The 26899-nt window shown below is 45.6% G+C and overlaps 3 protein-coding genes across 4 annotated transcripts; 2 read left to right on the top strand and 1 right to left on the bottom strand.

The window, feature by feature from the left end:
- Positions 1-467: 467 nt before the first annotated feature.
- On the top strand, positions 468-2944 carry nog3 (noggin 3; the record flags this gene model as incomplete). Its single annotated transcript, XM_083994798.1, has 2 exons — positions 468-821; positions 2648-2944. 2 exons carry the CDS (start codon positions 468-470, stop codon positions 2942-2944), a joined length of 651 nt encoding a protein of 216 aa, XP_083850924.1.
- Positions 2945-10570: 7626 nt separating this feature from the next.
- Positions 10571-18496, bottom strand: LOC311003073 (chromobox protein homolog 2-like). Of its 2 annotated transcripts, none has more exons than XM_083994757.1 (5): positions 18367-18496; positions 18199-18242; positions 16428-16493; positions 12787-12856; positions 10571-12687 (listed from the first exon to the last, which is right to left on the bottom strand). In XM_083994757.1, the coding sequence occupies exons 1-5, from the start codon at positions 18430-18432 to the stop codon at positions 11203-11205; spliced, it is 1731 nt and encodes a 576-aa protein (XP_083850883.1). In that variant the 5' UTR covers positions 18433-18496; the 3' UTR covers positions 10571-11202. The 2 variants fall into 2 exon arrangements, with proteins under 2 accessions (XP_083850883.1, XP_083850884.1); XM_083994758.1 differs by having other exon boundaries at positions 10571-12684.
- A 1157-nt stretch (positions 18497-19653) lies between these two features.
- On the top strand, positions 19654-24831 carry cox11 (cytochrome c oxidase assembly homolog 11 (yeast)). Its single transcript, XM_083993852.1, has 5 exons — positions 19654-19715; positions 20903-21182; positions 22197-22352; positions 22963-23088; positions 23951-24831. Exons 2-5 carry the CDS (start codon positions 20928-20930, stop codon positions 24137-24139), a joined length of 726 nt encoding a protein of 241 aa, XP_083849978.1. The 5' UTR covers positions 19654-19715; positions 20903-20927; the 3' UTR covers positions 24140-24831.
- Positions 24832-26899: the final 2068 nt, after the last annotated feature.

Below are 26899 nucleotides of genomic sequence, written 5' to 3'. Positions count from 1 at the left end.
TACCCTAACCAAAAAACCCTAGAAAAACAATGGTACATTACAGATTTGACATGATTGACAGGAGTGTGCATCTCGGGGCGGTGGCCCGTGGCCCTAACTATATATAGACTAAATAATCTCAATAATCTCTAATTAGAAATACTGTATATTGTAAAGTTTATGTCGGTAACAGGGTTGACAAGATTAGGAAAACATTAAAACTGTAATAAAATATGAAATTCCACAGCGATGAGATGGCATGACATAATTTCTTGTCATTTTAAACTTTCTATGTTTCCTGGCTAAAAAAATAGCAATTAAATATAGTTTCAATTTTAACTTTTCAAAGTTGAAAAGTTACTGACTAGTCTTCAGTGTGTGTTTTGGCGGGAGGGGAGGGGAGGGGAGGGGAGGGGGGATGACATCACCGCCCTCCTGGATACCCCCCCCCCCCCCCCCCCTCCCCCCTCACATGGCTCCATCCCATCATGCTGCTGCTGCTGCTGCTGCAGAGCGGAGCTGGTCCGGGTCTGATCCGGACCGGTCTGGTCTGGTCTGAGTCTGAGTCTGAGTGTCGGTGTGTTGCCATGGCTCCGTGCTGCTTCCTGCTGTGTTGGTTTGTGCTGTCACTGTGGGGGGGCTGGGGCTTCGGGGTGGAGGGGGGCCCGGGCTTCTACCTGCTGCGGCCGCTGCCCAGCGACGCGCTGCCCGCGGCGGAGCTGCAGGAGGACCCGGACCCGGCGCTGGACCCGCGGGACTCGGACCTGAACCAGACGGAGCTGCGCAGCGTCCTGGGGGGGGGCTTCGACCCCGGCTTCATGGCCCTCACCCCCCCGGAGCAGGTCGAGTGTATTCTCTACTTGAACTTATTGCTCTAATATCTTATATCATCACCATGTAGGATGTTCACTGCAAAAATTCAAACTCTTACCAAGAATATTTGTCTTATTTCTAGTCAAAAACAAATCTCATTCTACTTAAAATAAGACTCATCACATTTTAAAAGCAGCTTGTTTTTAGACACTTTTTTTTTTACCTTTTTCAAGCAAATTTTCCACTTTAAATAAGTAGAAAAATCTGACAGTAGATCAAGTTTTTCTTTCTAATTACAAGCACAAAAAACTTGCTTTCACTGGCAGATTTTTCTACTTATTTCAATTGAAAATTAGTTTGAAACAAGTGAAAATGATCTAAAAACAAGTACATTTTTAGGTATTGAGTTTTATTTTAAGTGGAAAGAGATTAGTTTGGACTAGAATTGAGACATTTTGACAAGAAAGAAGACAAATATTCTTGGAAAGATTTTGAGGTTTTGCAGTGTTCTTCTTTGTATGCGTGCCCTTTTTTGGAACTGAAGGAAAGTGTGAGTTTGTGCTTTACTTCATGGACATGTTTTGCTTAGAAGTAAACGCATCGAAGGTAGATGTTATAAGAGAGATAGACACACATACATTTACAGATATATAAAGATGTTCCATATACTTTTTTCAGAACAATTTCGCATTTCGGGGCTTCAATACAAGAGGGACATTACATACGAGCAGCATGGAGGTATTTGGATGTTTTTTGGTGTGTCTTTTTGTTACGAAGACAGTTGGTATCCATTTGCAACCGTTATATAGACATGCACTGCTACGCCGAGACCCCCTGTAACTCAGAGAAGCCACGGAGGACTCTGAAACTTCTCCCAGCCCTTAGTCCACATGAGGGGGAGGAGATAATGAGGAAATATGAATTTTGGGTGAACTATCCCTTTAACAAGAAGATGCAGACAAAAAATGCAGAATCCTGGAGCATCTCTGGTGCTAATGTGAGATCTCTCTCCCTATGGCTCAAAACCATAATATTTATAAGCTTTCTAAATCCAAAACTTTTTGAACACAAGTGAAGACGTGTCGGCGGTGATCCCTTCTTCTCATCAACACATCAATATACCACACAGGAGGACGAGTTACTTTTGAAGAGTGTATACATGTTTGGGTACATACTATATGTATACTTAAAAAACAAAACAATTATTAATCCCCTTCATCTGTCTATTTTTCATTTTGAGATACAACTTAAATGACCTTTTTATGTAAACGTGTACATGTAAATGTGTATATGGTGTCTGTACTGTCTAACATGTTTTATGTTCAAAATGAAGAAAACCAGGAGATCTTTCCTCCCTGTGTCAGACTCTATAACTCCTCTCCCTTCACTAAGAGGGGAACATAAAATATGTCTAAGAGCACAACAACACACCTCATTTCTTAAATTATGTTTTGGCCCCTTGGCATTTAGCACTAGTATTATATCATTTTGAATTATGTATTGCACTTTATTAAGTAGCACAGTATTTAACCCATGTCTAGATTAAACTTACTTAAAATTACTTGTAGCATAGGGCTATATTCTATTGTTTTAGACATTGTAGGATATATTTTATCATAAACTTCCTCTTTGTATCCTATTTATCTCCCTTGCACATTCCCCTTTGGAGCATCCTGGCATTCATTCAGGATGAATAAATTATCTATCTATCTATCTACAGGAGGACGCGGGCGACGCCGACACCACACGCCACAGAGTGTCTGGTTCGATGCCCAAGGAGCTGTGGACTCTGGACCTGGACCTGGACTTGGAGGCCCTGCTGGGCCGCGGCAGCAGCAGCAGCAGGAAGAAGAAGCTGCGGCGGCGGCTGCAGCAGCTGCTCTGGTCTCTGGCGCTCTGCCCGGTGCTGCAGGCCTGGACCGACCTGGGGGTTCGGTTCTGGCCGCGCCACGTGAAGCTGGGCCGCTGCTCCGCTCAGAGGTCCTGCTCGGTGCCACCGGGGATGCTCTGCAGACCCAGCAAGGCCACGCACATCACCATCCTACGCTGGCGCTGCCGCCGGCAACGGAGGGGCAGGGGGGGGCTGCGCTGCGCCTGGATACCGGTGCAGTATCCCATAATATCAGAGTGTAAGTGCTCCTGTCCCAACTGAGACACAGACAGAGACTCAGAGACTCAGTGATGTACATGATCGATACGTTTATAAAAGTTTGTGTCAATGAATCAAAAGTTTCTATTTATCATGATGATGATTATTATTATGAACAGTTCTTCTTCCTCATGAGATGCTGTAACCATAGAGACAGCTGCTCTCTGTCGCTTTATCCATTCACTTATCAATCAGTCAATCAATCCAGATCAATGATCAATATTCACTAAAAAAGTAGCTACAGGTGCTGCCCTGTCAAAATAAAAGTCCCACATGGAAACAGTTTGAGTCTAATGAGGAAAATATCTTTAAAGTTTCATCTTCCTGCTCCTTGATTGATTGATTGATTGATTGATTGATTGATTGATTGATTGATTGATTGATTGATTGATTGATTGATTGTTTGATTGATTGATTGATTGATTGACATCATCAAAACTCAACCTGAAACCTCCACAAACTCAAACTTTGTTCGTCCAATCAGCAGCGAGGACATGAGTGGTTGAGCTGCTGGTTAAAGTTGATTGGAGGAGAAACAGGAAGTGGCGACGGAGAGAGAGAGAGAGGAACGACTACCCCCCAATTCCAATCCGCCCCCTAAAGACTCAGGCCCTGAACCCTCACTGACTAAAGTGACGTCAGCTGTAAGTGACAGAGTGTGAGAGTCTGTGAGGGTCCAGATGCTGTAAACATGACTGGAACAGCACTTACCCACTCTCACGATACGTTTCCTTGACAACAAAATGTTTTTAACTCCGCCCTTGGACCGATAAATTTACTGTAATTTCAATACGCACAAGGTGTGCGAGGGAGGCGGACTCAAAACAAAATATTCCTGGATCAGATCTGATCAAATTATCATCAATAATCACAAACTGCACGTTAACACTGACAGTAAACTTCTTCTTCTCTTTTTATTTATTCCTTTTTTTTGGCTCCTGTCCATTAACAATAAAGAGACTGGCGGAGCTCTCTCTGACTACTTGTGTTAATTTACTTTTTTTTAACACTTGCGTTCCGACGGCATCCCATGTGTTATGGTTTGACTTCACAACGCTATGAACTGTGGGTAATTCCCCTACCCAAAGTCAGCATCGGTGCTGACTTACGGTAAGGGGGCAGTAAGGGCTCATTCACTGACTCACTGACTTGGTGATCTGACAACGGAACAGCCCTCACACACTCACGGACTTCCCGTGAACGCGCCTCTAAGTCAGTGAGTCCGTGAGGGGTCGGATTGGAATTGGGCCTTAGATACCCGACGTGGCCCCTCGGCTGCTGTTGCTACGGAAACAGAGCTGGAATCAGCCGTGTGAAGTGAAGCCCTGTGATTGGACGCTGTGTTCAGACCTGGGGCCTCATTTATCATTGTGGATACACCTTTTTTTACGCCATTTTCCCCTCGTTTTGTGCGTACGCACTTTTCTCCGCCAAATTTGGGATCTATCAAGCCAAAACCTGACGGGGAAAAGTGCGGACATTTACACCCATTTTGACCCTGGCGTACGCCTTTTTTGAGGAACAGGAGGAATTGGCGACACCGTTGCTGAGTCAGAGAACTGCAGTGTGAGAGGGAGAGAGGAGCGGAGTACATTTAGAAGAGCACAGTAGGATTTTATGAAGTAATTGTGGTAGTGGTGGACCGTTGATGCTGGCAATCCAACCCGCTCTATAATAACACTAGGCTTTATGTTAATTGATAAACAGAGCGCATTGTGGATTTTGCTTTTTTGATTAGGCTATATGTGACGTCCGACAAGGATCAAACCATCCAAGTTTAAAAACACATCGGCAGCAGCCACACTGATCTGCAGCTACTGAGACTGTTATTATTCTGTCACCTGAGTTAACCAGGTGCACGTGTGTTTGGAGCTGACGAGAGGAGAGAATAAAGAGCGAGACAACGCGGCCCTGAGGAGGAACTGTGAAGGACTCAGCTGTAGCCTAATGGAAAATGACCTAAACCGAGTCCAGTAGAGCTGTAACTGTGTAGTGGGAAGGCCTGCAAAGTAATGGTAACTATCGTCCTGCTTCCTACATTGTTTTAACATCTAGGTAAAAAAAAAAAATTCTGGGATAAAGGGGCAGATTACATAAGATTCTTCTTCTTTCTGCTCCCTTTTGTTGAGATTTGGGAGGTTTTTGTTTTTATTGTAGCTTATTAAAGTGCAAGATCATTTTTCTGACTGAGTTATTGCCGGTGTATCTGCTTTCGGAGAAGCGGAGAAGTTCCGCTTCTTTCCCCCGTCCTCCGCCCGTTGTCTCCTTTGTCACTTTGTTGTCACAAAAGTTGCTGCACCACAGAGAGCACATGGCTAATTAAATATGCACGTGCTGACCATATATAGTTGTATATAGGCGTTCCGGGGGTGGAGTAAGAGGTGTGTTCACGTGTGCACCATTCTTGAGTCCTGTGTGATTTATTGCGGAGAGTTGTGCGTACGCACAGTTTGATTGATCTGAAAAAGGTGTAAATATTTAGGGTGTACGCCATTTTCGTCTTTTCGCCGTACGCAAATATTTAGTAGCAGTTTTACACCCTCTTTGATAAATGAGGCCCCAGGACTCGCCGAACAGTTTCCATCATCACACATTCGTTTGTTTGGTTCGGTTTGAGTTTTTTTAACGGCTCGAGTTGTTTTGACACTTTGATCGTTGTGCAATCACATCGGACTATTTATCAACTTTACTACAGCTGCTCTCACACGTCTTTTAACGACTTATTCTCTCTTTTTTCTGGCCGTGTGGACGCTTTAAATATAAAAAATATAAATAAAGCTGAGTTTTAATAAAGCCACTTATTTCTCTTGGTATCGCATCAGCACAGAGTAAAGCCCTGTTAACACGACAACGACTAAATATTTTATGGGATGTGCCTTTAGACCTGTAAAAGTTCCTGTAGACGGTTCCTGCAGTGGAGACACGAGACCAACGGCCGCTTTTTAATTTGAAATCTGGAACAAAACAAAACAGAAAAACATCAAAGACCTGCAGCGGTGACCTCATCAGTCAGCTGACCTGACGCTGTGTGATGATGTCATAGTTACACAGTGGAGGACCGAATGTGTAAAAGCAAACGTTTGTTTTTTTAATAATATAATAATAAACTCACTTTTATAGATTGAATATTTTCCCTAAACCAGTTTGTATAAGAATATAAATGAATGAATAAATGTACGTGTCATTAATAATTCACCATAAAGATATTTTCAGTATTTCTACAAAAACTGTTCTGTGGTTTGATCACTGATGGTGTGTGTGTGTGTGTGTGTGTGTGTGTGTGTGTGTGTGTGTGTGTGTGTGTGTGTGTGTGTGTGTGTGTGTGTGTGTGTGTGTGTGTGTGTGTGTGAGGGGAAACCCAGTCACATGATCCCGGTGCAGGTGTGGAGGCTCTTATCTCTGCAGAGTGGACAGGTATTCAGGTCGAGGTCACACTGACTTTGATCTGTGTGTGTGTGTGTGTGTGTCTGTGTGTGTTGGTTGGCACTACCAGCCTGAATGACCCTCCTACACACACACACACACACACACACACACACACAGGAAGATGTTTGATGACCTTGGATTCATCCTGTAGGAGCTCAGTTGTGTGATGCTAAAACTCCTTCAAAATAAAGGTAGATGTTTGTGTTAAAGGGATAGCGGAGAATTGTTCCGAAAGACCGAAAGTCTGTATTTTAAGCTTGTTTGTAGCAGAAGCTCCCAGTGTCTCAGTTCACTGCTCTTCCTGTGTCAGTGCAAATCTCACGTGATTTGCACTGACGCCCAGTTCACGGCTCCGCAAATCGTGCAAGATTCTGGCAGAGCAACACTGGGAGCTTCTGCTACAAACAAGCTTAAAATATAGACTTATTTAATTTCTTTCTGAACAATTTCTCATTTCGGGGCTTCAATACAAGACGGACATTACAGACGAGCAGCATGGAGGTATTTGGATGTTTTTTGGTGTGTCTTTTTGGACGAAGAAAAGTGAGCTCCGTTCTCAACCGTCATATGGACATGCACTGCTGCACGGAGCCCCGCTGTAACTCAGAGAAGCCACGGAGGACTCTGAAACTTCTCCCAGCCCTTAGTCCACATGAGGGGGAGGAGATAATGAGTGAAATTTGAATTTTGGGTGAACTCTCCCTTTAAAGCTCCTTCAAAATAAAGGTAGATGTTTGTATTAAAGCCCCATACAGTATAAAGGTAGATGAGTGTGTGTGTGTGTGTGTGTGTGTGTGTGCATGTGCGTGTGCGTGTGCGTGTGTGTGTGTGTGTGTGTGTGTGAGGCTCTGACAGGTGGGCGTAGTCGGATGTCACACTGAGACGTTTCAAGGTTTTCACTCTGGTGTGAGGAGACAGTCGAGATCTGCAGCCGCCGACCGGCAGGTCTGACTGTCGCCACACACAGACACACACACACACACAGACACACACACACACACACACACACACACACACACACACACACACACACACACACGTTCATAAACAGTGAAACTTTCAGCTCAGACAGTAGAAACCAGTAGAAGACGCTGGAACCAACTGATGTGAAGATGAAGAGTGTGTGTGTGTGTGTGTGTGTGTGTGTGTGTGTGTGTGTGTGTGTGTGTGTGTGTGTGTGTGTGTGTGTGTGTGTGTGTGTGTGTGTGTGTGTGTGGGCTGCAGCTCTGTGTTGACGGTCAGTTGTGTTGGTTCAGCAGCTGATTGATGACAGTCTGTTGTGTTTGTGCCAACAGGGAGACTCCTGCAGCACAGACACACACACACTTGTCTGTCTGTTTCTCTGTTGTCTAACTTTGTTTCAGCTAAAAACAGAGATGAAACATCGTAGTTGGCCCCAACTCTTTCAGATCTTTTTATGAGACATTCCGAGAAAATCAGATTCTGTATTTGAAAGTATCAGAAAGTTGTATTTGGCAACTGTTAATTGATTATTTTTTAAGTTATAGAAGTGCTTTTAATAGTCTACTTGCCAACAATGAGTACCCGGAAATGTTGAGTACCCCAAAGTTTTATGTTAGAAATATATAGTATGGGTCCCCAGTATTCAGAAACTGCCGGATGCTAACTTATATATATTGGGCAATTAGCATAACTGACATAATTAGCATAAATTAGCATAATTGTCTATATGGGCAATATTTCAACAAAATTGACTTGGCTGATCTGGGCAATAATGGCTGTCTAAACCAGAAGTGACCAGATGAAATCCATCAAAATCGGCCCACTGGCGGTTAAAATCTGGTCACTTCCGGTTTAGACAGCCATTTTGAATTTTGAAAATGTCAGAAATGGATTCAGCATCATCAATAACCCCTAAAACCACTCCAATATTGCCCAGATCAGCCAAGTCAATTTTGTTGAAATATTGCCCATATAGGCAATTATGCTAATTTATGCTAATTTTGTCAATTGTGCTAATTGCCCAATATATATAAGTTAGCATCCGGCAGTTTCTGAATCCTGGGGACCCATACCAAAGACGGTTTATTGAATATCTTTGCCCATACTATCTATTTCTAACATAAAACTTTGGGGTACTCAACATTTCCGGGTTCACAATGGGGCCCTATGGGCTGGCAAGTAGACTATAATAGAAGGAGAGATCTTTTATTTTTTATTTTATTTTGATTATTTATTTTTATTCCTGTCTGTGTTTAGTTTTTTTTCTTTAACTTTTTTACTTTTGAAGAGTGTATACTTGTTTGTTCTTCTTAACTAATTTATGTGTTTATTATATTTGCAACACATCATTTATTGTTTTTGTGTGTGTTAGTTTCATGCTTGTGTTTTTGATGTTTTTCATTGTGTTATGTTTTTTGTTTTGTTATCCTTTTCTCTCACTTTTTAATTTATAAAAATTGAGGGGGGGTTGTTGAGGGGGGGTTGGGGGTGCTACACTGCCCCACACTGTTCTAAGTGTTTATACACCAGGAGCTGTGAGGCGTCTCTGTCGCCGCCTGTTTACTCAAAACTTATTTAGGGAAAATTCCACCTCAGCTCCGACTGCATTTACAGGTTAATAACAAACACACGTTTCTTCACACACTGAAACCACTCATCTGCTCTTCATTGATTAGACATTGTTGTTAAAGCAGAAGTAAGTGATATGTTTGTGTTAATATAAGTCTTAAATAGTTGTATCTTCCGACAGCAATCACTTCTATAGAGTGTTTGGTCTGAAACACGGGTCTGTCAGTCACTCTGCTCTGCTCTGAGCCCAGGAGAAAACTTTCCTTGTATCCTACAACCTTTATCCAATGAGGATTGAGAACGGCATAAAGGGGCAGTCCTCTCTGTGTGTGCAGCCAAGGGATGCGCCTGAATGTGGTGACGTAGGGACGAGGACCAATAGATCCATGACGAGGGCGGGGGCTGCTAACTCCATCTGCTGACAAGAAGTTAGCCAAAACGACCGGATCGCTTACTTCTGCTTTAACCAACTCTTTTCTTCATTGACCTAAACCCAACCAATAGTGGGACCAAAGGGCTGTGGGAACATAGGGCCTAATTTTCAGTGACAACAAAAGTTAGAAATATGGGAACATAGGAATGACCCCGGCAGGCCAGCACCGAGCTTACCTGGTCATGACCCGGTTACAAAGAGCAGTGATGTTTATGGTTCTACAGAGATTCTCTTGGTCTCAGGCCGCCTGCTGGTGGAGACGTGAACAGCAGCGGAGAACGGGTCCTTGAACACAACACGAGGCCACACACGGTTGAACGTTCTTATGGTTTATTTCAAATACCTTCAAAATGGCAGAGAGGCACACAGGCTACAACATCTGGCGCTCGCCGGCCACATGAGCACCAGGTCGATCAGATCAACATGAAAAACTTATGTACAAATATAAATTAACACAAAGTCCACCGACACACAGACGTATTCAAACGGTATAAAATCGGATAAGGATATATATAAGTGACGCTGGGACGTCTCTCACGGAGATGAAGAGTTTTCACTGATATACTGTGCGTAGTGCAGAGAATACTGTCGATAATCAATAATCAATAATCTAAATCAACATCGTTCACATTCGTTTACAGCTTTGGTCCGAGGAACTGAAAGACGAAGAGCAAAACAATCTGTTCAGGAGGAAAAACCACGACGACGGGGATTCTTCCTCTGTCTGAATAATATACAGGAGGAGGAGGAGGAGGAGGAAAAAGGAGGAGGAGGAAGAGGGGGAGAAGGAGAGAGGGGGGGATAGGTAGAAAAGGAAGAAGGCAGAGGAGTGGGGGAGGAGGAAGAGCAGGAGGAGGGAGATGAAGCAGAAGGATGAGGAGAAGGGGGGTGAGACAGAAGAGGAGGAGGGAGAGGAGAAATGAGGAGGAGGGAGATGACAAAGGAGGAGGAGGAGGAGGAGGGAGAGGAGAAAGGAGGAAAAGGAGGAGGAAGAGGAGGAGGAGGAGGAAGAAGAGGGAGAGGAGAAAGGAGGAAGAAGAGGAGGATGAAGAGGGAGAGGAGAAAGGAGAAAGGAGGAGGAAAAGGAGGAGGAAGAAGAGGGAGAGGAGAAAGGAGGAAAAGGAGGAGGAAGAAGAGGGAGAGGAGGAGGAGGAGAAAGGAGGAGGAGGAAGAAGAAGGAGGAGGAGGAGGAAGAAGAGGGAGAGGAGAAAGGAGGGGGAGGATGAAGAGGTAGAGGAGGAGGAAGAAGAGGGAGAGGAGAAAGGAGGGGGAGGATGAAGAGGAAGAGGAGCCGTCAATCATTTCTCTGTTGTTTGGTTTGATGTTCAGGATCTTTGATCTTTAGCTCCTGGAACAAACAGGAAGTTCAAACCGGCCGGAACCGGTTCTGTTTGACACAGTTAACGTCAGATTGAACCAGATCAATACCAGAACTGATCAATAGTTCTGAATCCTGATAATTACAACGTACAACCAGTTTATTGATCAGTAATCGATTATTGGTCGATTTGAAGAAAATTTTGACTTGAAACTTTTTTTTCCAAATGATCAGTGATCGATCGATTATCAATCAATCAATCAATCAATCAATCAATCAATCAATCAATCAATCAATCAATCAATCAATCAATCAGACTTTCTCTCCTCTGCGTCAGACGGTTTCCTGTTTCCTGTGATGTCACTGTGATGTCACACTGTGCTTTGACTGCAGGTGTAAAGGGGGCGGGGCTGTCAGGGTTCCTATGACGACGAGTTTCTCCACCGTGTGTGACATCACTGGTTGGTCCGGATGTGTTGTGCGTCTCCGTGGAGACCGGCGTGGTTGCTGTAGGAACCCTGAGCGCGGCGGCGGCGGCGGCAGGAAGTGACGTCAGTGGTTCGTCGACGCGTTGAAGAAGCCGACGCTGGTGGGCGACTCCTTCACCGTCACCGTGATGAAGTTGGCCGTGACGTCGGTGACGAACACGTGCTCCAGGAGGTTGCGGGTCGGCCGCCAGTCCGTCTCCGTGTCCGACTCGGTGGCGTCGTTGCCGAGGCTGGGCCGGCTGTTGCTAGGATACATGGCGGCGGCGGCGGCGTGCTCCGACTCGCTGCTGCTCGTCTCGTCCGAGTCTCCGGTGCTGAGCTCGTTGAGGCTCCGGTTCTGAGAGTTCAGCCCGTGTTTCCTGTCGTCCTGCCTCCCGACGCCGCCAACGACGCCGCCGCCGCGGACCGAACCGCCGCCGCCGTCCTTCCCGCGGCCCGGCTCCACGCCGCCGCCGCCGCCTGCAGCCGCCGCCGAGCGCTGCAGTCCGGCCGCCATCCGAGTCTCTTTGACGCCTCCTCCCTTCACTGCGATGCCGCCGCTCCTCAGACTGGACCGGGACGCCAACGCCGCCGCGGCGCCGGTGCTGCTGCTGCCGCCGCCGGCCGCCGCCTTGGTGACGCTCTGCAGGTTGAGCGCCCGGAGGCTCAGCGCCTGATTGGCCCGGTGGTCTCGCTGCGCGGACGAGGACGACAGCGCGGCGGACGGTTTGGAAAGGCCGGAGGAGTTCTGCTGCTTGTGTTGGACCGAGCCGCTCTGCGCTCCGACGCCGTCCTGTCTCCGCTGAGTCAGGAAGCCGCCGCCGCCGCCGTGCAAACCCAGAGAACCAGAACTCTGTTTCATCGGCGCCACCTTGAACCCGTCGCCTCGGCCGCCGCCGCCGGCGCCGCACTCGGACACGGAGCGCTTGAGCTCAGACGCGGAGTTCTTACTCTGAGCAGACGGAGCGGCTTTACTGTGGGAGCAGGAGGAGGAGAGGGAGCGGTTGGTCCAGATGCCGAGCGATCCGGGTTTGGAGGAGGAGTGGGAGGAGTGGGAGTGGGAGAAGGAGGCGTGGGAGGAGGAGGAGGTGTGGGAGGAGGCCTCGTCCCTGGAGCTCCTGCTCAGGCCGGTGTAGGTGAAGCTCGCCGGCTGCAGAGGCTTCTTGACGCCGGGCCGAGGATCCTCTCTGTGCAGTCTGAGGTTCTGGTGGTGGCGAGGAGGAGGAGCAGGAGGAGCAGGAGGAGGAGCAGCAGGAGGAGGAGGAGCAGGAGGAGCAGGAGGAGGAGGAGGAGGTCGGCTCTTCGCCTGCCTCAAGGCCCTCAGGTCGGGGTGAAGCGGCTTCCTCCCGCGCTTCTTCTTGAGCGGCGGCGGGTCCGGTGTGGCGAGCAGGATCTGCGGCCGCTTCTGAGGGACCGGGTGGAGCCGCTTCGCCTTCTTCTGGTGATCTTCATCATCGTCGTCGTCGTCGTCATCGTCGTCGTCCTCCGAGGAGGAGGAGGCCGAGGACGAGAGGCCGGAGGAGGACGAGGACGAGGAGCGGCTGTCTTTAACGGTGGGGGCGACCGGCTGCTGGGGACAAAACACAACACACATGAGTGACGGAGGAAAAAACAAAAAGAGGCGAGAAGAACTAAGGAGCAGAATGACAGGAAGTGGGAGGAGCTTCACCTGAATCTTCCGTGGTCGACCTCTCGGCCTCTTCCCCTTCTTCTGGAACAGAAGCTCCCGCTCCGCTTCTCTGTGAAGGACAAGAAGAACAACATCAACATCAACAGGCTGAAACTACGGCTGCTCAGAGGGGTCAAACCACCGAGACCTCAGGAAACACACACAGACACAAACTCACAACACAACAGGAAGTGTTTCTGGGGTCACAATAAAGCGAGGGACCGGTCACGATAAAGCGAGGGACCGGTCACAATAAAGCGAGGGACCAGTCACGATAAAGCGAGGGATCGGTCACAATAAAACGAGAGACCGGTCTGGGGACACGATAAAGCGAGGGACCATCCATCCATCCATTCCATTTTCATCCGCTGTATCCGAGTCCGGGTCGCGGGGGCAGCAGTCGGAGCAGGGATCCCCAGACTTCCCTCTCCCCGGACACTTCCTCCAGCTCTTCCGGGGGGACCCCAAGGCGTTCCCAGGCCAGCCGAGTGACGTAGTCACTCCAGCGTGTCCTGGGTCTTCCTCGGGGCCTCCTCCCGGTGGGACATGCCCGGAACACCTCACGAGGGAGGCGTCCAGGGGGCATCCTATACAGGTGCCCGAGCCACCTCAGCTGACTCCTCTCGATGTGGAGGAGCAGCGGCTCTACTCCGAGCTCCTCCCGGGTGACAGAGCTCCTCACCCTATCTCTAAGGGAGCGCCCCGCCACCCTGCGGAGGAAACTCATTTCGGCCGCTTGTATCCGGGATCCAGTTCTTTCGGTCATGACCCAGAGTTCATGACCGTAGGTGAGGGTGGGAACGTAGATCGACCGGTAAATCGAGAGCTTTGCCTTTCGGCTCAGCTCCTTCTTCACCACGACGGACCGTTACAACGGCCGCATTACTGCGGCCGCTGCACCGATCCGCCTGGCAATCTTGCGCTTCATCCTTCCCTCACTCGTGAACAAGACCCCAAGATACTTAAACTCCTCCACCTGAGGCAGGAACTCTCCCCCGACCTGGAGGGTGCAAGCCACCTTTTTCCGGTCGAGAACCATGGCCTCGGACTTAGAGGTGCTGATTCTCATCCCAGCTGCTTCACACTCGGCTGCAAACCGCCCCAGTGCATGCTGAAGGTCCTGGCTCGAGGGAGCCAACAAGACAACATCATCTGCAAAAAGCAGAGATGAAATCAAGTGGCTTCCGAACCGTACCCCCTCCGGCCCTTGGCTGCGCCTGCCGGAGTCCAACACGCACCGGGAACAGGTCTGACTTACTGCCGGCCATGCGAACCAAGCTCCTGCTCCGGTCGTACAGGGATCGTACAGCCCTCAGCAGAGGGCCTCCGACCCCATACTCTCGGAGCACCTCCCACAGGATGCCACGTGGGACACGGTCGAAAGCCTTCTCCAAGTCCATAAAACACATGTGGACTGGTTGGGCAAACTCCCATGCACCCTCGAGCACCCTGCGGAGGGTGTAGAGCTGGTCCAGCGTTCCACGGCCAGGACGAAAACCGCATTGTTCCTCCTGAATCTGAGGTTCGACTATCGGCCGAATTCTCCTCTCCAGCACCCTGGAATAGACTTTCCCCGGGAGGCTGAGGAGTGTGATCCCCCAGTAGTTGGAACTCACCCTCCGGTCCCCCTTTTTGAAGAGAGGGACCACCACCCCGGTCTGCTAGTCCAGAGACTCTGTCCCCGACCGCCACGCGATGCTGCAGAGGCGTGTCAGCCACGACAGCCACGACAGCCCCGCAACATCCAGAGACTTGAGGTACTCAGGGCGGATCTCATCCACCCCCGGTGCCTTGCCACTGAGGAGCTTCTGAACTACCTCAGTGACTTCAGCTTGGGTGATGAATGAATCGACCTCCGAATCCTCAGCCTCTGCTTCCTCGACGGAAGGCGTGTCAGTGGGATTGAGGAGATCCTCGAAGTATTCCTTCCATCGCCCGACGATATCCCCAGTCAAGGTCAACAGCTCCCCTCCTCCACTGTAAACAGTGTTGGCGGGGCACTGCTTCCCCCTCCTGAGGCGTTGGATGGTTTGCCAGAATTTCCTCGAGGCCGAGCGGTAGTCCTCCTCCATGGCCTCCCGAACTTTTCCCAGACTCGAGTTTTTGCTTCCGTGACCGCCCGGGCTGCCGTCCGCTTGGCCTGCCGGTACCCGTCAGCTGGCTCGGGAGTCCCCCGAGCTAGCCAGGCTCGGTAGGACTCCTTCTTCAGCTTGACGGCATCCCTTACTTCCGGTGTCCACCACCGGGTTCGGGGATTGCCGCCACGACAGGCACCGGAGACCTTACGGCCACAGCTCCGGACGGCCGCGTCAACAATGGAAGTGGAGAACATGGTCCATTCAGACTCAATGTCTCCAGCCTCCCTCGGAATCCGGTCAAAGCTCTCCCGGAGGTGGGAGTTGAAGACCTCCCTGACAGGGGATTCTGCAAGACGTTCCCAGCAGACCCTCACGATACGCTTGGGTCTGCCAAGTCTGACCAGCTTCCTCCTCTGCCAGCGGATCCAACTCTGCACCAGGTGGTGATCAGTTGACAGCTCAGCCCCTCTCTTCACCCGGTCACGATAAAGCGAGGGACTAGTCTGGGGACACAATAAAGTGAGGGACCGGTCTGGGGACTCGATAAAGTGAAGGACCGGTCGCGTTAAAGTGAAGGAACGGTCACGTTAAAGCGAGGGACTAGTCTGGGGACACAATAAAGTGAGGGACCGGTCTGGGGACTCGATAAAGTGAAGGACCGGTCGCGTTAAAGTGAAGGAACGGTCACGTTAAAGCGAGGGACTAGTCTGGGGACACAATAAAGTGAGGGACCGGTCTGGGGACTCGATAAAGTGAAGGACCGGTCGCGTTAAAGCGAGAGACCGGTCACGATGAAGTGAAGGACCGGTCACGTTAAAGCGAGGGACCGGTCCCAATAAAGCAAGGAACCGGTCTGGGGACACAATAAAGTGAAGGACCGGTCACAATAAAGCGAGGGACCAGTCACAATAAAGCAAGGAACCGGTCTGGGGACACAATAAAGTGAAGGACCGGTCACAATAAAGTGAAGGACCAGTCACAATAAAGTGAAGGACCGGTCACAATAAAGTGAAGGACCAGTCACAATAAAACAAGAGACCGGTAAAGCGAGGGACCGGTCACAATAAAGCGAGGGACCGGTAAAGCGAGGGACCGGTCACAATAAAGCGAGGGACCGGTCACAATAAAGTGAAGGACCAGTCACAATAAAGCGAGGGACCGGTCACAATAAAGTGAGGGACCGGTCACGTTAAAGTGAGGGCCTAGTCTGGGGACACAATAAAGTGAGGGACCGGTCACAATAAAGTGAGGGACCAGTCACGTTAAAGCGAGGGAGTTTGTTTGGTTTATTAGAATGTCAATGTCACATGACTCATGTTATTGATCACATTCATCATATTAGCTTAGCATTAGCCTGTGGCCTGGTCCCTCACTTTTTTGTGTCCTCCAGAAACACTTCCTGTTGTGTTGGGAGGAGACACACACACACACACACACACACACACACACACACACACACACACACACACACACACACACACACACACACACACACACACACACACACACACACACACACACACACACACACACACACACACACACACACACACACACACACACCTTTTGTGAAACGCTGCCAGGAGTCGGGGGTCCAGGATGTTCTCCTCTGGTTCCCAGCTGTTGTGTCTGAAAACATCACAACAAACACTAGTTTATATACATTTATATATTGATTATATATAGCCAATATATGGACTTTGTCAGCACAAAATATTATTTTAAATAAAGTTCAGTGTGTTTGAATGATGTGTTGATGCTGCAGTGAGCAGGATGGAGGAGTATAAACCAATAATAATAATAAACCTGTTGTCTGTTGATGCTGAGCTGATCAGGTAATATCAATAGAATACAGATAGATATCAATACTGATCAATAATCAAGACATTTTCCAATCGATTATAAACAGATTCAGAGGCTAACTGATGTTTTTACACGTGACTCTGGAACTGTCTTTGTATTTACAGGTTTAATAATGAGATGGTTCTGATCCAGATGAGACCCAGATGTGGTTCTGATCATAACGGATCAATACACAGGAAGTGACTGTGGTTGTCTCGTGTTTCAGAGGTGAAGTGGTGGATCAGGAGAACAACCGGTACCGGACCGGTACCGACACCTCTGAACACCGACACCGGGCCATGGGCTCCAGCTGACCCGGGTCTGGAACTCCGACTAGTTTATTATATTCATATATTGATTATATATAGCCATTATATGGACTTTGTCAGCACAAAATATTATTTTAAATAAAGTTCAGTGTGTTTGAATGATGTGTTGATGCTGCAGTAGTATAGTCAATGAACCAATAATAATAATAAAGCTATCTGTTGTGATGCTGAGCTGATCAGGTGATATCAACAGAATACAGATAGATATCAATACTGATCAATAATCAAGACATTTTCCAATCGATTATAAACAGATTCAGAGGCTAACTGATGTTTTTACACGTGACTCTGGAACTGTCTTTGTATTTACAGGTTTAATAATGAGATGGTTCTGATCCAGATGTGGCCCAGATGTGGTTCTGATCATAATGGATCAATACACAGGAAGTGACTGTCTCGTGTTTCAGAGGTGAAGTGGTGGATCAGGAGAACAACCGGTACCGGTACCGACACCGACACCTCTGAACACCGACACCGGGCCATGGGCTCCAGCTGACCCGGGTCTGGAACTCCGACTAGTTTATTATATCGATTATATATAGCCAATATATGGACTTTGTCAGCACAAAATATTATTTTAAATGAAGTTCAGTGTGTTTGAATGATGTGTTGATGCTGCAGTAGTATAGTCAATGAACCAATAATAATAATAAAGCTATCTGTTGTGATGCTGAGCTGATCAGGTCATATCAACAGAATACAGATAGATATCAATACTGATCAATAATCAAGACATTTTCCAATCGATCATAAACAGATTCAGAGATGATGAGCAGGATAACTGGTGTTTTTACACGTGACTCTGGACCTGGCTTTGTATTTAAAGGTTTAATAACGAGATGGTTCTGGTCCAGATGAGACCCAGATGTGGTTCGGTTCCTCCGGGTCTGGAGCTCCAGCTGCAGCCGCTGCTCCACCGACCGGCGGAGACGGAGCTGCTGCAGCCGAGCACCGAGCCTCCACGGCGGGCTAACCAACCAACCAACCAGGCGGTCGGTCGGGCTGCAGCGGCTGCAAAGGGTCCGTGCTCCTGCAGAACCAGAACCAGAACCACCGAACCCCCCAGCCCCCCCTCCCCCTCCCCCTCCATTGTCTGTGGCTGCTAGCAGCGGAGCTAACAGGCTAGCAGGCTAACAGCAGCAGCAGCAGCAGCAGCTACTCACTTGGACGACCAGCCCCTCCACTTCACCAGATATTCACACTTCCCCTGTGGACACAAACACACACACAGACACACACACACACTGGGTCAGAACCAACCGGACTCGAACCGGAACGCTGCCCCCCCCCCCTCCTCCTCCCTCTCCCTCCCCAGGCCGACGGACTCTCACCTTCCTGGGCCGTTTGCTCAGGATGCACTCGGCATCAAATACCTGGCCGACGGTGACCCCCTCCATTACTGCTGCAGCCCCTCCGCACGGAGCGAAGCGCGATTGACCTCACACGGCCACCGTACGGCTCTCACACACACACACACACGCACACATTTTTTTTTTTTTTTTTTTTTTTTTTTTTTTTATACATATACCTACACACATACATACATAAAACAAACAAACAAAAAATATAGGCTATACATACAGCTCTGGAAAAAATTAAGAGACCACTCTCAAAATGATCAGTTTCTCTGGTTTTACTATTTATATGTGTTTGAGTAAAATTTAATTATTTTTTGTTTTGTTTTATTCTGTCAACCGACAACATTTCTCCCAAAATTGAAATAAAAGATATTGTCATTTATAGCTTTTATTGGCTGAAAATGACTAAACTAGTCTAAATAACAAAAAACATCAAGTCTTTTCAGACCTTGAATAATAATAATAATAATAATAATGCAAAGAAAACATGTTCATATTTATTCCTAAACAACACAGCAAGAATATTTTAACTCAGGAAGAGTTTATAAATCAGTTTTTGTGGGATAATGTCAATGTTTAATCCCAGCAGTGGTTTTTATTTATAATCTTCCTATCAAACCAGATGTGGTTCAGGTGATGACCTCATCAGAGTCTCATTAAGGAGAATGAGTTGTGTTTGTGTTGGTGTTTAAAAAAGAAAAGAAAAGAATGATTGTCATACATGTAGAGATGCTTTTAAGAAACATTTGTGAAAGTGGTCTTTCTCTGGTTTTTTTTCCAGAGCTGTAGATACATAGATACATAGAAAGGGGTATTGGTATTATATGTATATATTATAGTTAGGCCTATTATTAAATCATATAGCCTAGTTGTTTGTAATGATTTATAATATTCCAAGGCTTTTCTGTCTTTCATATTTTGTAGTAGCTGCATATAATATCTGATTTCTATTTTAAACTCGTAAAAGTTTGTTTTTTTGGATGACCATTTGCATTATAGATGTCATATTTTCCTTGTAATATAAAAAGATTCGACAAAAACAGTTCCTTTCCCTAAGTTTCCTAAAATAAACACATAATATAATATAATATAATATAATATAATATAATATAATATAATATAATATAATATAATATAATATAATATAATATAATATATCCTATGTGTGTTCACCGCTGTCCCGTCTATCCGGGCGGAACCTTTCTTCGCTGCAGTGCGGCAGTCGGAGCGGGTTGAGCGCTGCACCGCTGTGATGAGAGTTTCCTGTGTGTTTGGTAATGAGTGGAGTGCAGAGCTGAAAGTCACGGCAGCTTTTCTCTCAGGTAACATGAGTTAATTAATCATCATTATTATTATTATTGATCCTGGTTGTCTATATACGTCACTGATCGGTCGTTCTGTCCCGGTCCCGGTTCGATTCCCGGTCCTGGACCTGCTGCTGCTGCTGCTGAGAGACATGAGGCCAGATGCAGGACAGAGGAGGAAACATGTTGTTTTTATGTGTCTTCTTTGTAATTCTGTAAATCTGTGTTTTACTTTACGATTCTACACTAGAATATAGTTTTTCATAGGAAAACGTGTAAATCTCTACAACAGGCTTCTACATGTAGAGCAGAGTGGAGTGAGATGAGCCTCTTTTCATATTCAGGATCACTACATCAGACTATTATAGTTGTGTTGCTAACTGATATCTGCATACCATAGACTGTATAGCTGCATATACCTGTCCAGGTTACAGGTGAACACAACCTGCTGCTGAGACACCAACTCACTGAGCTTTGACTTTCTCTTTGACAGGAAAACTTAAACAGCTCAACTTGTCTTGAAATAAGTAGAAAAATCTGATAGTGGAGCAAGTTTTTCAGTGAAAATCTGCTTGAAAGAAGTAAAAAGTGTCTAAAAACAAGCTGCTTTTTATGTGATGAGTCTTATTTTAAGTGGAAAGAGTTTAGTTTTGACTAGAAATGACATTTTGACAAGAAATAAGACAAATATTCTTGGTAAGATTTTGAGTTTTTGCAGTGTGTCTCAACACTGGGAACAAACACTGAACTACACAACAGAGACAATCACATCATAGATTTGATCTTTTAGGTTTAAATGTGTTGTTTTCCAGATAAATCAGTATTTTATCACAGAAAAAGCTTTTAGCTTCAAAAAACTTGCTTTCACTGGCAGATTTTTCTACTTATTTCAATTGAAAATTAGTTTGTAAAAAGTGTCTAAAAAACAAGTTCATTTTTAGGTGATGAGTCTTATTTTAAGTGGAAAGAGATTAGTTTTGAGTCTAAAATTAAGACATTTTGACAAGAAATAAGACAAAAATATTCTTGGATTTTGAGTTTTTGCAGTGCGTGTGTGAAGTGTTTTGTTGGTGATTGATTGATTGATTGATTGATTGATTGATTGATTGATTGATTGATTGATTGATTGATTGATTGATTGATTGATTGGAAGATGAAGTGTTATGACAGATTGATTTATGATCAGTTGTGTCCTCTGTCCTCAGGTGTGGAGCGACTGCAGGCCCGTCCATGTTGCTGTCTCTGCTGCTGCGTCCGTCCGTCTGTCCGCCTCACGCCGCGCTGCTGCGGGCGCTGCGGCGGCGACCTCTGACCCTGCAGAGCCGAGGAGCCAAGACCGGCGGCGGCGGTGGGCGGAGGAGCCGTGCCCGCGAGGACGACTCCAAGACCAGGAACAAGACGGCGCTGACCTACATCGCGGCGGCCGGCGTGGGGATGATCGGCCTGTCGTACGCCGCCGTGCCGCTCTACAGACTCTACTGCCAGGTGAGGAAACACCTGCAGGCTTCCCACGCATCCTGGTAAACCTGGGAAACCTGGGAAATAGTTGACCAATTATCCAGGCATGGAAAACACATGGAAATTGAGTGAGAAAAAGGGTAAAATGTCCTGGAAAAGCTTGAGTTGTCCTGGAAAATGATTTATCACATCAGCTACCAGAGCTCAGTTTGACTTCTTCAGACCCTGCGAAGGATTTCTTTTCCAAAGATCTTTTTCAATCTGAACGAGCTCCAGGTGGATTGTTTATAAACATGTTAACGAGCTCTGGCCTGAGGCTCAGAGGTTACCACGGCAACTTGAGCTGGTTGCCAATGACGATAGAGGCCCCCCAGGCTGAGGCAGACAGAAACGTGGAAAAAAAAGAGCGATTTTCTGCCTCTGCACTGGTCTCACATTTAGGCTTACTGTGACAAAACGGTAACTCCTATCAGAACAAAACCAAGACCGTGAGCATCACAAGGACTTCCTGAACGATTTGGTGTGATTCTGGTGTTTCTACAGTAAATATTTTGGAGACACTTGTGAGTTTAAAACAGGGGTCCGTTCTGCTTCTCTCAGAAAATCTTCAAGAGTCAATGAGGAGCAGAGACAGACGTGGCCGCACTTAGAGGCTGATAATTCAAATTCTGTAAGTCTCTCTGATATTTTGAGCACATGGTGAGAGACAGAACAAGTTTGTCTACACATTTGGAAAAAAATCATGTGTGTAGAGTGTAAATTGTGTCCGGGAGGAATGTGGAAAGAGAAAAAATCTGGATTTTTTTCTGGGCTTTCTCCCACTCTAACCGATGATGTCACGCACTCTGACACGAACATTCCGTCCAATACACACCCATTATAATGTCATAATTTCTCCAAATATGGTCATGGTCATTGAACAGGGATTGATCAAAAACTATATGACCTATCAAAACGTGGAGTAATACGACAACACACAAGACTTGTGTCTACTGTTTAAAGTTTAAATGGAGTCTCTGTGTGTGTGTGTGTGTGTGTCAGGCGTCGGGGCTCGGCGGCACGGCGGTGGCCGGACACGACGCGGACCTGGTGGAGACGATGACGCCGGTGAAGGAGCGCGTCCTGAAGATCACCTTCAACGCCGACACCCACGCCAGCATGCAGTGGAACTTCAGACCGCAGCAGACCGAGATCTACGTACGTAAGCAGGGCCGGTCCAAAGCCTCCATGGGGCCCTAAGCTAAACCTTCATTTTGGTGCCCTCTATTACTGCCAATAATACTATTTCATTACGAATCATCATATCCTGGCAGGTTTTTACCCATCTATGGTTTTTATTCTGAAATGGCACCAAATTTAACTAAAAGTAGCTACAGCCTGGGGTTGATTTACATTTCTTCAAATTTATATAGTACTTGGATACTGAATGTCAACTCGGTCGACTAAAAGTAACAAAATAAACCAAAAGACAATGCATTTACTGTAAACACATCATCTGCTTTTTAAAATTTTTACAGAAAAGTGCAACAACAATTTGAAATGCAACAATAATCAACGTTTTTTTGTAATTACGCAGTGTTTCTATAAGGATCGACAACAGTTACGCACTACAATTTAAAAACGTTACTTGCCCCCAATAGTCACAGGGCCCCAAGCAGGTGCTTAGTTCGCCTATGCCTTGGGCCGACTCTGTATGTAAGAGACCGGAGTCCACTCAACCAGAACCATGAGGTCCAGAAGGTTTAGCATGAGACTGACGCTCCCTGTGTGTGTGTCTGTGTGTGTGTGTGTCTGTGTGTGTATATAGGTGGTTCCCGGTGAGACGGCGCTGGCCTTCTACAGAGCCAAGAACCCCACGGACAAACCTATCATCGGCATCTCCACCTACAACGTGGTGCCGTTCGAGGCCGGACAGTACTTCAACAAGATCCAGGTACCTGTCTGTCTCTTGTTCATTTAGTCGTTTATTTTGTAGAAAAAGGTCAAATCACAAATTTTATTCAAAACGCCAACCTTCTGACTTCAAGAAACACAAAAAGTCAGTTGGTTGCCACATTTTCTTGTGAATTTTTCAAACATATTGCTGTAAGTTTTCTATCTTGATGCTACCAGTGTGATCCCATAATATTTTCCTCAGAATTGAGTGATTCCATATTTTTTTCCTCTACTTGATCTAAAAAAAAATTGTGACTGACTACAAGAATTTTCTTTCTTGCTTTTTTTTTTAGTGTTTCTTAAAATCAGAAGGTTGGCGTTTTGAATAAACCATGTTTTGTAGCAAGTCTTGTTCCATCATTTTTGCCAGGGGTCCTATCTATCTATCTATCTATCTATCTATCTATCTATCTATCTATCTATCTATCTATCTATCTATCTATCTATCTATCTATCTATCTATCTATCTATCTATCTATCTATCTGTCTGGTCCCGTCCATCCGTCCGTCCGTCCGTCAAATAACACATTTAAAGCATTTTGGTCAATACAACAATTTGCATGTTAGAAAAGTTGTAGGAAGAAGTGTTAGTTTGTTTAGTGCTACCCGTTCTCCACTTAGTACTTAAGTTCTTGTTTAGCTACTTCCTGTTTCTTTCTCTTTTTTTTTTACATGACATCCTCCCAACACAAACAAAGAAGCAACATACAGTAGTTGCTCGTGTCAACAATAACTTGTTGGGATATTTCTCCTGGCAGTTTGTTGCCCTGAACATGATTTGTGCTGTTTGAAAATGTTTAATTTGTATGAATCCGTCCCTGAATCCGTCCTCTGACCTCTGTCCGTCCTCCTGCCTGCAGTGTTTCTGCTTCGAGGAGCAGCGTCTGAACCCCCACGAGGAGGTGGACATGCCCGTCTTCTTCTACATCGACCCCGAGTTCGATGAGGACCCGCGGATGGCCCGGGTCAGCACCATCACGCTGTCCTACACCTTCTTCGAGGCCAAGGAGGGCCAGAGCCTCCCGTTGCCCGGCTACAGCTACACCTGAGACCGGGACCAGGACCGGGACCTGGACCGGGACCTGAGACCGGGACCTGGTTCTGCTTCACGTCTCGGACCGAGCTAAAGGACAAACGTTCCCAGACTCTGACTGTGTTTCACTAAATCATGAGACACACGAGCCACCAAGAAGAACTTTTATTGTGAAAAACACTGTAGCCTACTTCCTGTCGGCAGCAGCAGCAACCTTTCAGATCAGTGCTATAATAGAGACTGTGTGTGTGCGTGCGTGCGTGTGTGTGTGTGTGTGCGCGCGTGTGTGTGTGTGTGTGTGGTAATCAGCTGAAGGTCTGTATATAATAATAATAATAATAATTATAAACAGAAAGCAGAGCTGGTGAGTCGACTGAATGAAACTAAACTCTGTTTCTCTGAGTTGAGTTCATTTCTTCTTTTCTTCACACCAGTGTCCGGTGAGTTCAAGTGATGGACAGAGTGTGGGATTCTTCAGTTCTGTTCAGTTCTGTTAGAATGAATCCTGACTGCATGTGACGTGTCCCGACACCGGGGGGCAGCAGCTCCTGTAACAGGAGTTATTACACAGTAGAGTTTATAGTTTATATGATACAATGTGATTGAAATGTATTTATTATAAACTGAATGCTGCAGGTGCTTTTGGTTTTGTTTCCATCTAAAAAAAACAAAATAAAGAATTCACTTGTTGCAGGAAACGGATCAATATTTACCTTTATCTTCTGTCATTTATTTTTCAACTGGTTTTCACAGATTAAATTCATGCTTCAAAAAACAAAACACACTTTTTTCTCTTTCATAAGATTGAAGGCTTTTAAGAAATGAACAGGTTCATTATGAACGGTGGTCGGTATCTGACGTGTCGCCTACACTTCTTCACTTTTCTTTGTCCTTCAATGAACTTTATTGAAAAGGAATGGAACTTTTTTTTTTTGTGGGGGGGGGGGGTATTCTTTTCTTTTTCTACTTCATTTGAATTTTACTTATACATTTTTTTTTAAAAGTGCTCCAATAATGTCATATTAAACACTTAATATATTATACATATGGATATGCACAGAAAAAATATAATATTAGTGAATAGACAAATAAATAAAAAGACATGAAGATAAGAAGAAAAAGACAAAATAGACAAGCATTCCTCTATGAAAAGGTTCTGAGTTGTGATGCTTTTTAAGGTTTTAATATCCTCTATTTTTTTTAACTGAACAATTATATACATAACAATACTGTTGAGCTAGGGGAAGAAAAAAATATAAAAGAGTATAGAAGTATCATGTATAAAAAAATGCATCAATGTAAAGAAGATTATATTAATTAAATACATTTTTTTCCAAAATAAAGTTTGTTTTTAAAGCCTTTGGCATTTCTAGTCCATTGGTGTCGGTGCTGTATTGTATTGTTGTAAAGTTCCTTCAAAAAAAGTGTAAAATTTGGTTTGATCTCAGTCCATTTCTTTTTGTGGATATGAAATTTACCTAAAAATAAAACAAGTTGTACAAAAAAAAAAATTATATCATTTTCCATTTGGTTGTTTTCAAAGTAAAGAAAATTGTCCTTTTCATGCAGACGTAGCTACTGAATGTCCAGTTTTCTCTTATAAATAAAATGTTGTACATTCAACCAAAACATTGAAAAAATAAATGTGCAATAGATTCATCATAAAGCAGCACCCTCTCCATCACACAGTGCTCAGACAGCGGAGCACCTTCTCACACAGGCTGCTTCAGCTCCGCTGTCGAAGGGACAGATACAGGAAATCTTTCCTGCCACATGCCATCACACTGTATAATAACAGCTTATTAGCTTATTTTTCTACACACAGTTACACACATTGCACATTTTCTTCTTGCACTAAAATCAACGCTGCCAATTTGTTATTGTATATAATTTTGTACATCACATTTTATTTTATTTGCTATTGCTATTTTATTATGTATAGTTTGTTCTTTATATTTTACTGTATATTTACTGTATAGTTTATATTCTTATTCTTTATATTCTTATACTATATGTTGTAATCGTCACTGTGTGTCTGTGTAATGCTGCTGCTGCACTGTCATTTCCCAGATTGGGATCAATAAAGTCTACCTACCTATCTATCTATCTATCTATCTATCTATCTATCTATCTATCTATCTATCTATCTATCTATCTATCTATCTGTCTGTCTGTCTGTCTGTCTGTCTGTCTGTCCGTCCGTCCGTCCGTCCGTCCGTCCGTCCGTCCGTCCGTCCGTCCGTCCGTCCGTCCATCCATCCATCCATCCATCCATCCATCCATCCATCCATCCATCCATCTATCTATCTATCTATCTATCTATCTATCTATCTATCTATCTATCTATCTATCTATCTATCTATCTATCTATCCATCTATCTATCTATCTATCTATCATACAAGTCACAGAAATCACAAGAGTATTCAATATCAAGTTTAAATCTTTCTAATGTTTTTTTTTTTTGCTGGATATATTTTTTGTATAATTTTGAAAGATAGATCATTGTTTAGACAGTTTATTACTGGTCAGTTGTAATGTCGTCTGTTCTCCTCCGGTCCACAGGGGGCGCTGCGCTGCGCTGCGCTGCGCTGCTACTGGAGCAGCAGCAGCAGAAACACTTTGTTGTGGTTCCGTCGCTGCTGTCGGACTCTGGATCAATACAACAACAACAATAATAACAACAACTACAACAACACAACAAACGGAGCTGTGTGGGAAGTGGTGTTGTCTCTCCGCGGCATCGAACCCGGTCCATACAGAGCCCGTTGCTGCTGC

Source organism: Trachurus trachurus, assembly GCF_905171665.1.
Source record: "Trachurus trachurus genome assembly, chromosome: 19".
Lineage (NCBI taxonomy): Eukaryota > Metazoa > Chordata > Actinopteri > Carangiformes > Carangidae > Trachurus > Trachurus trachurus.
This window is presented reverse-complemented; position numbering and strand designations above follow the sequence as displayed.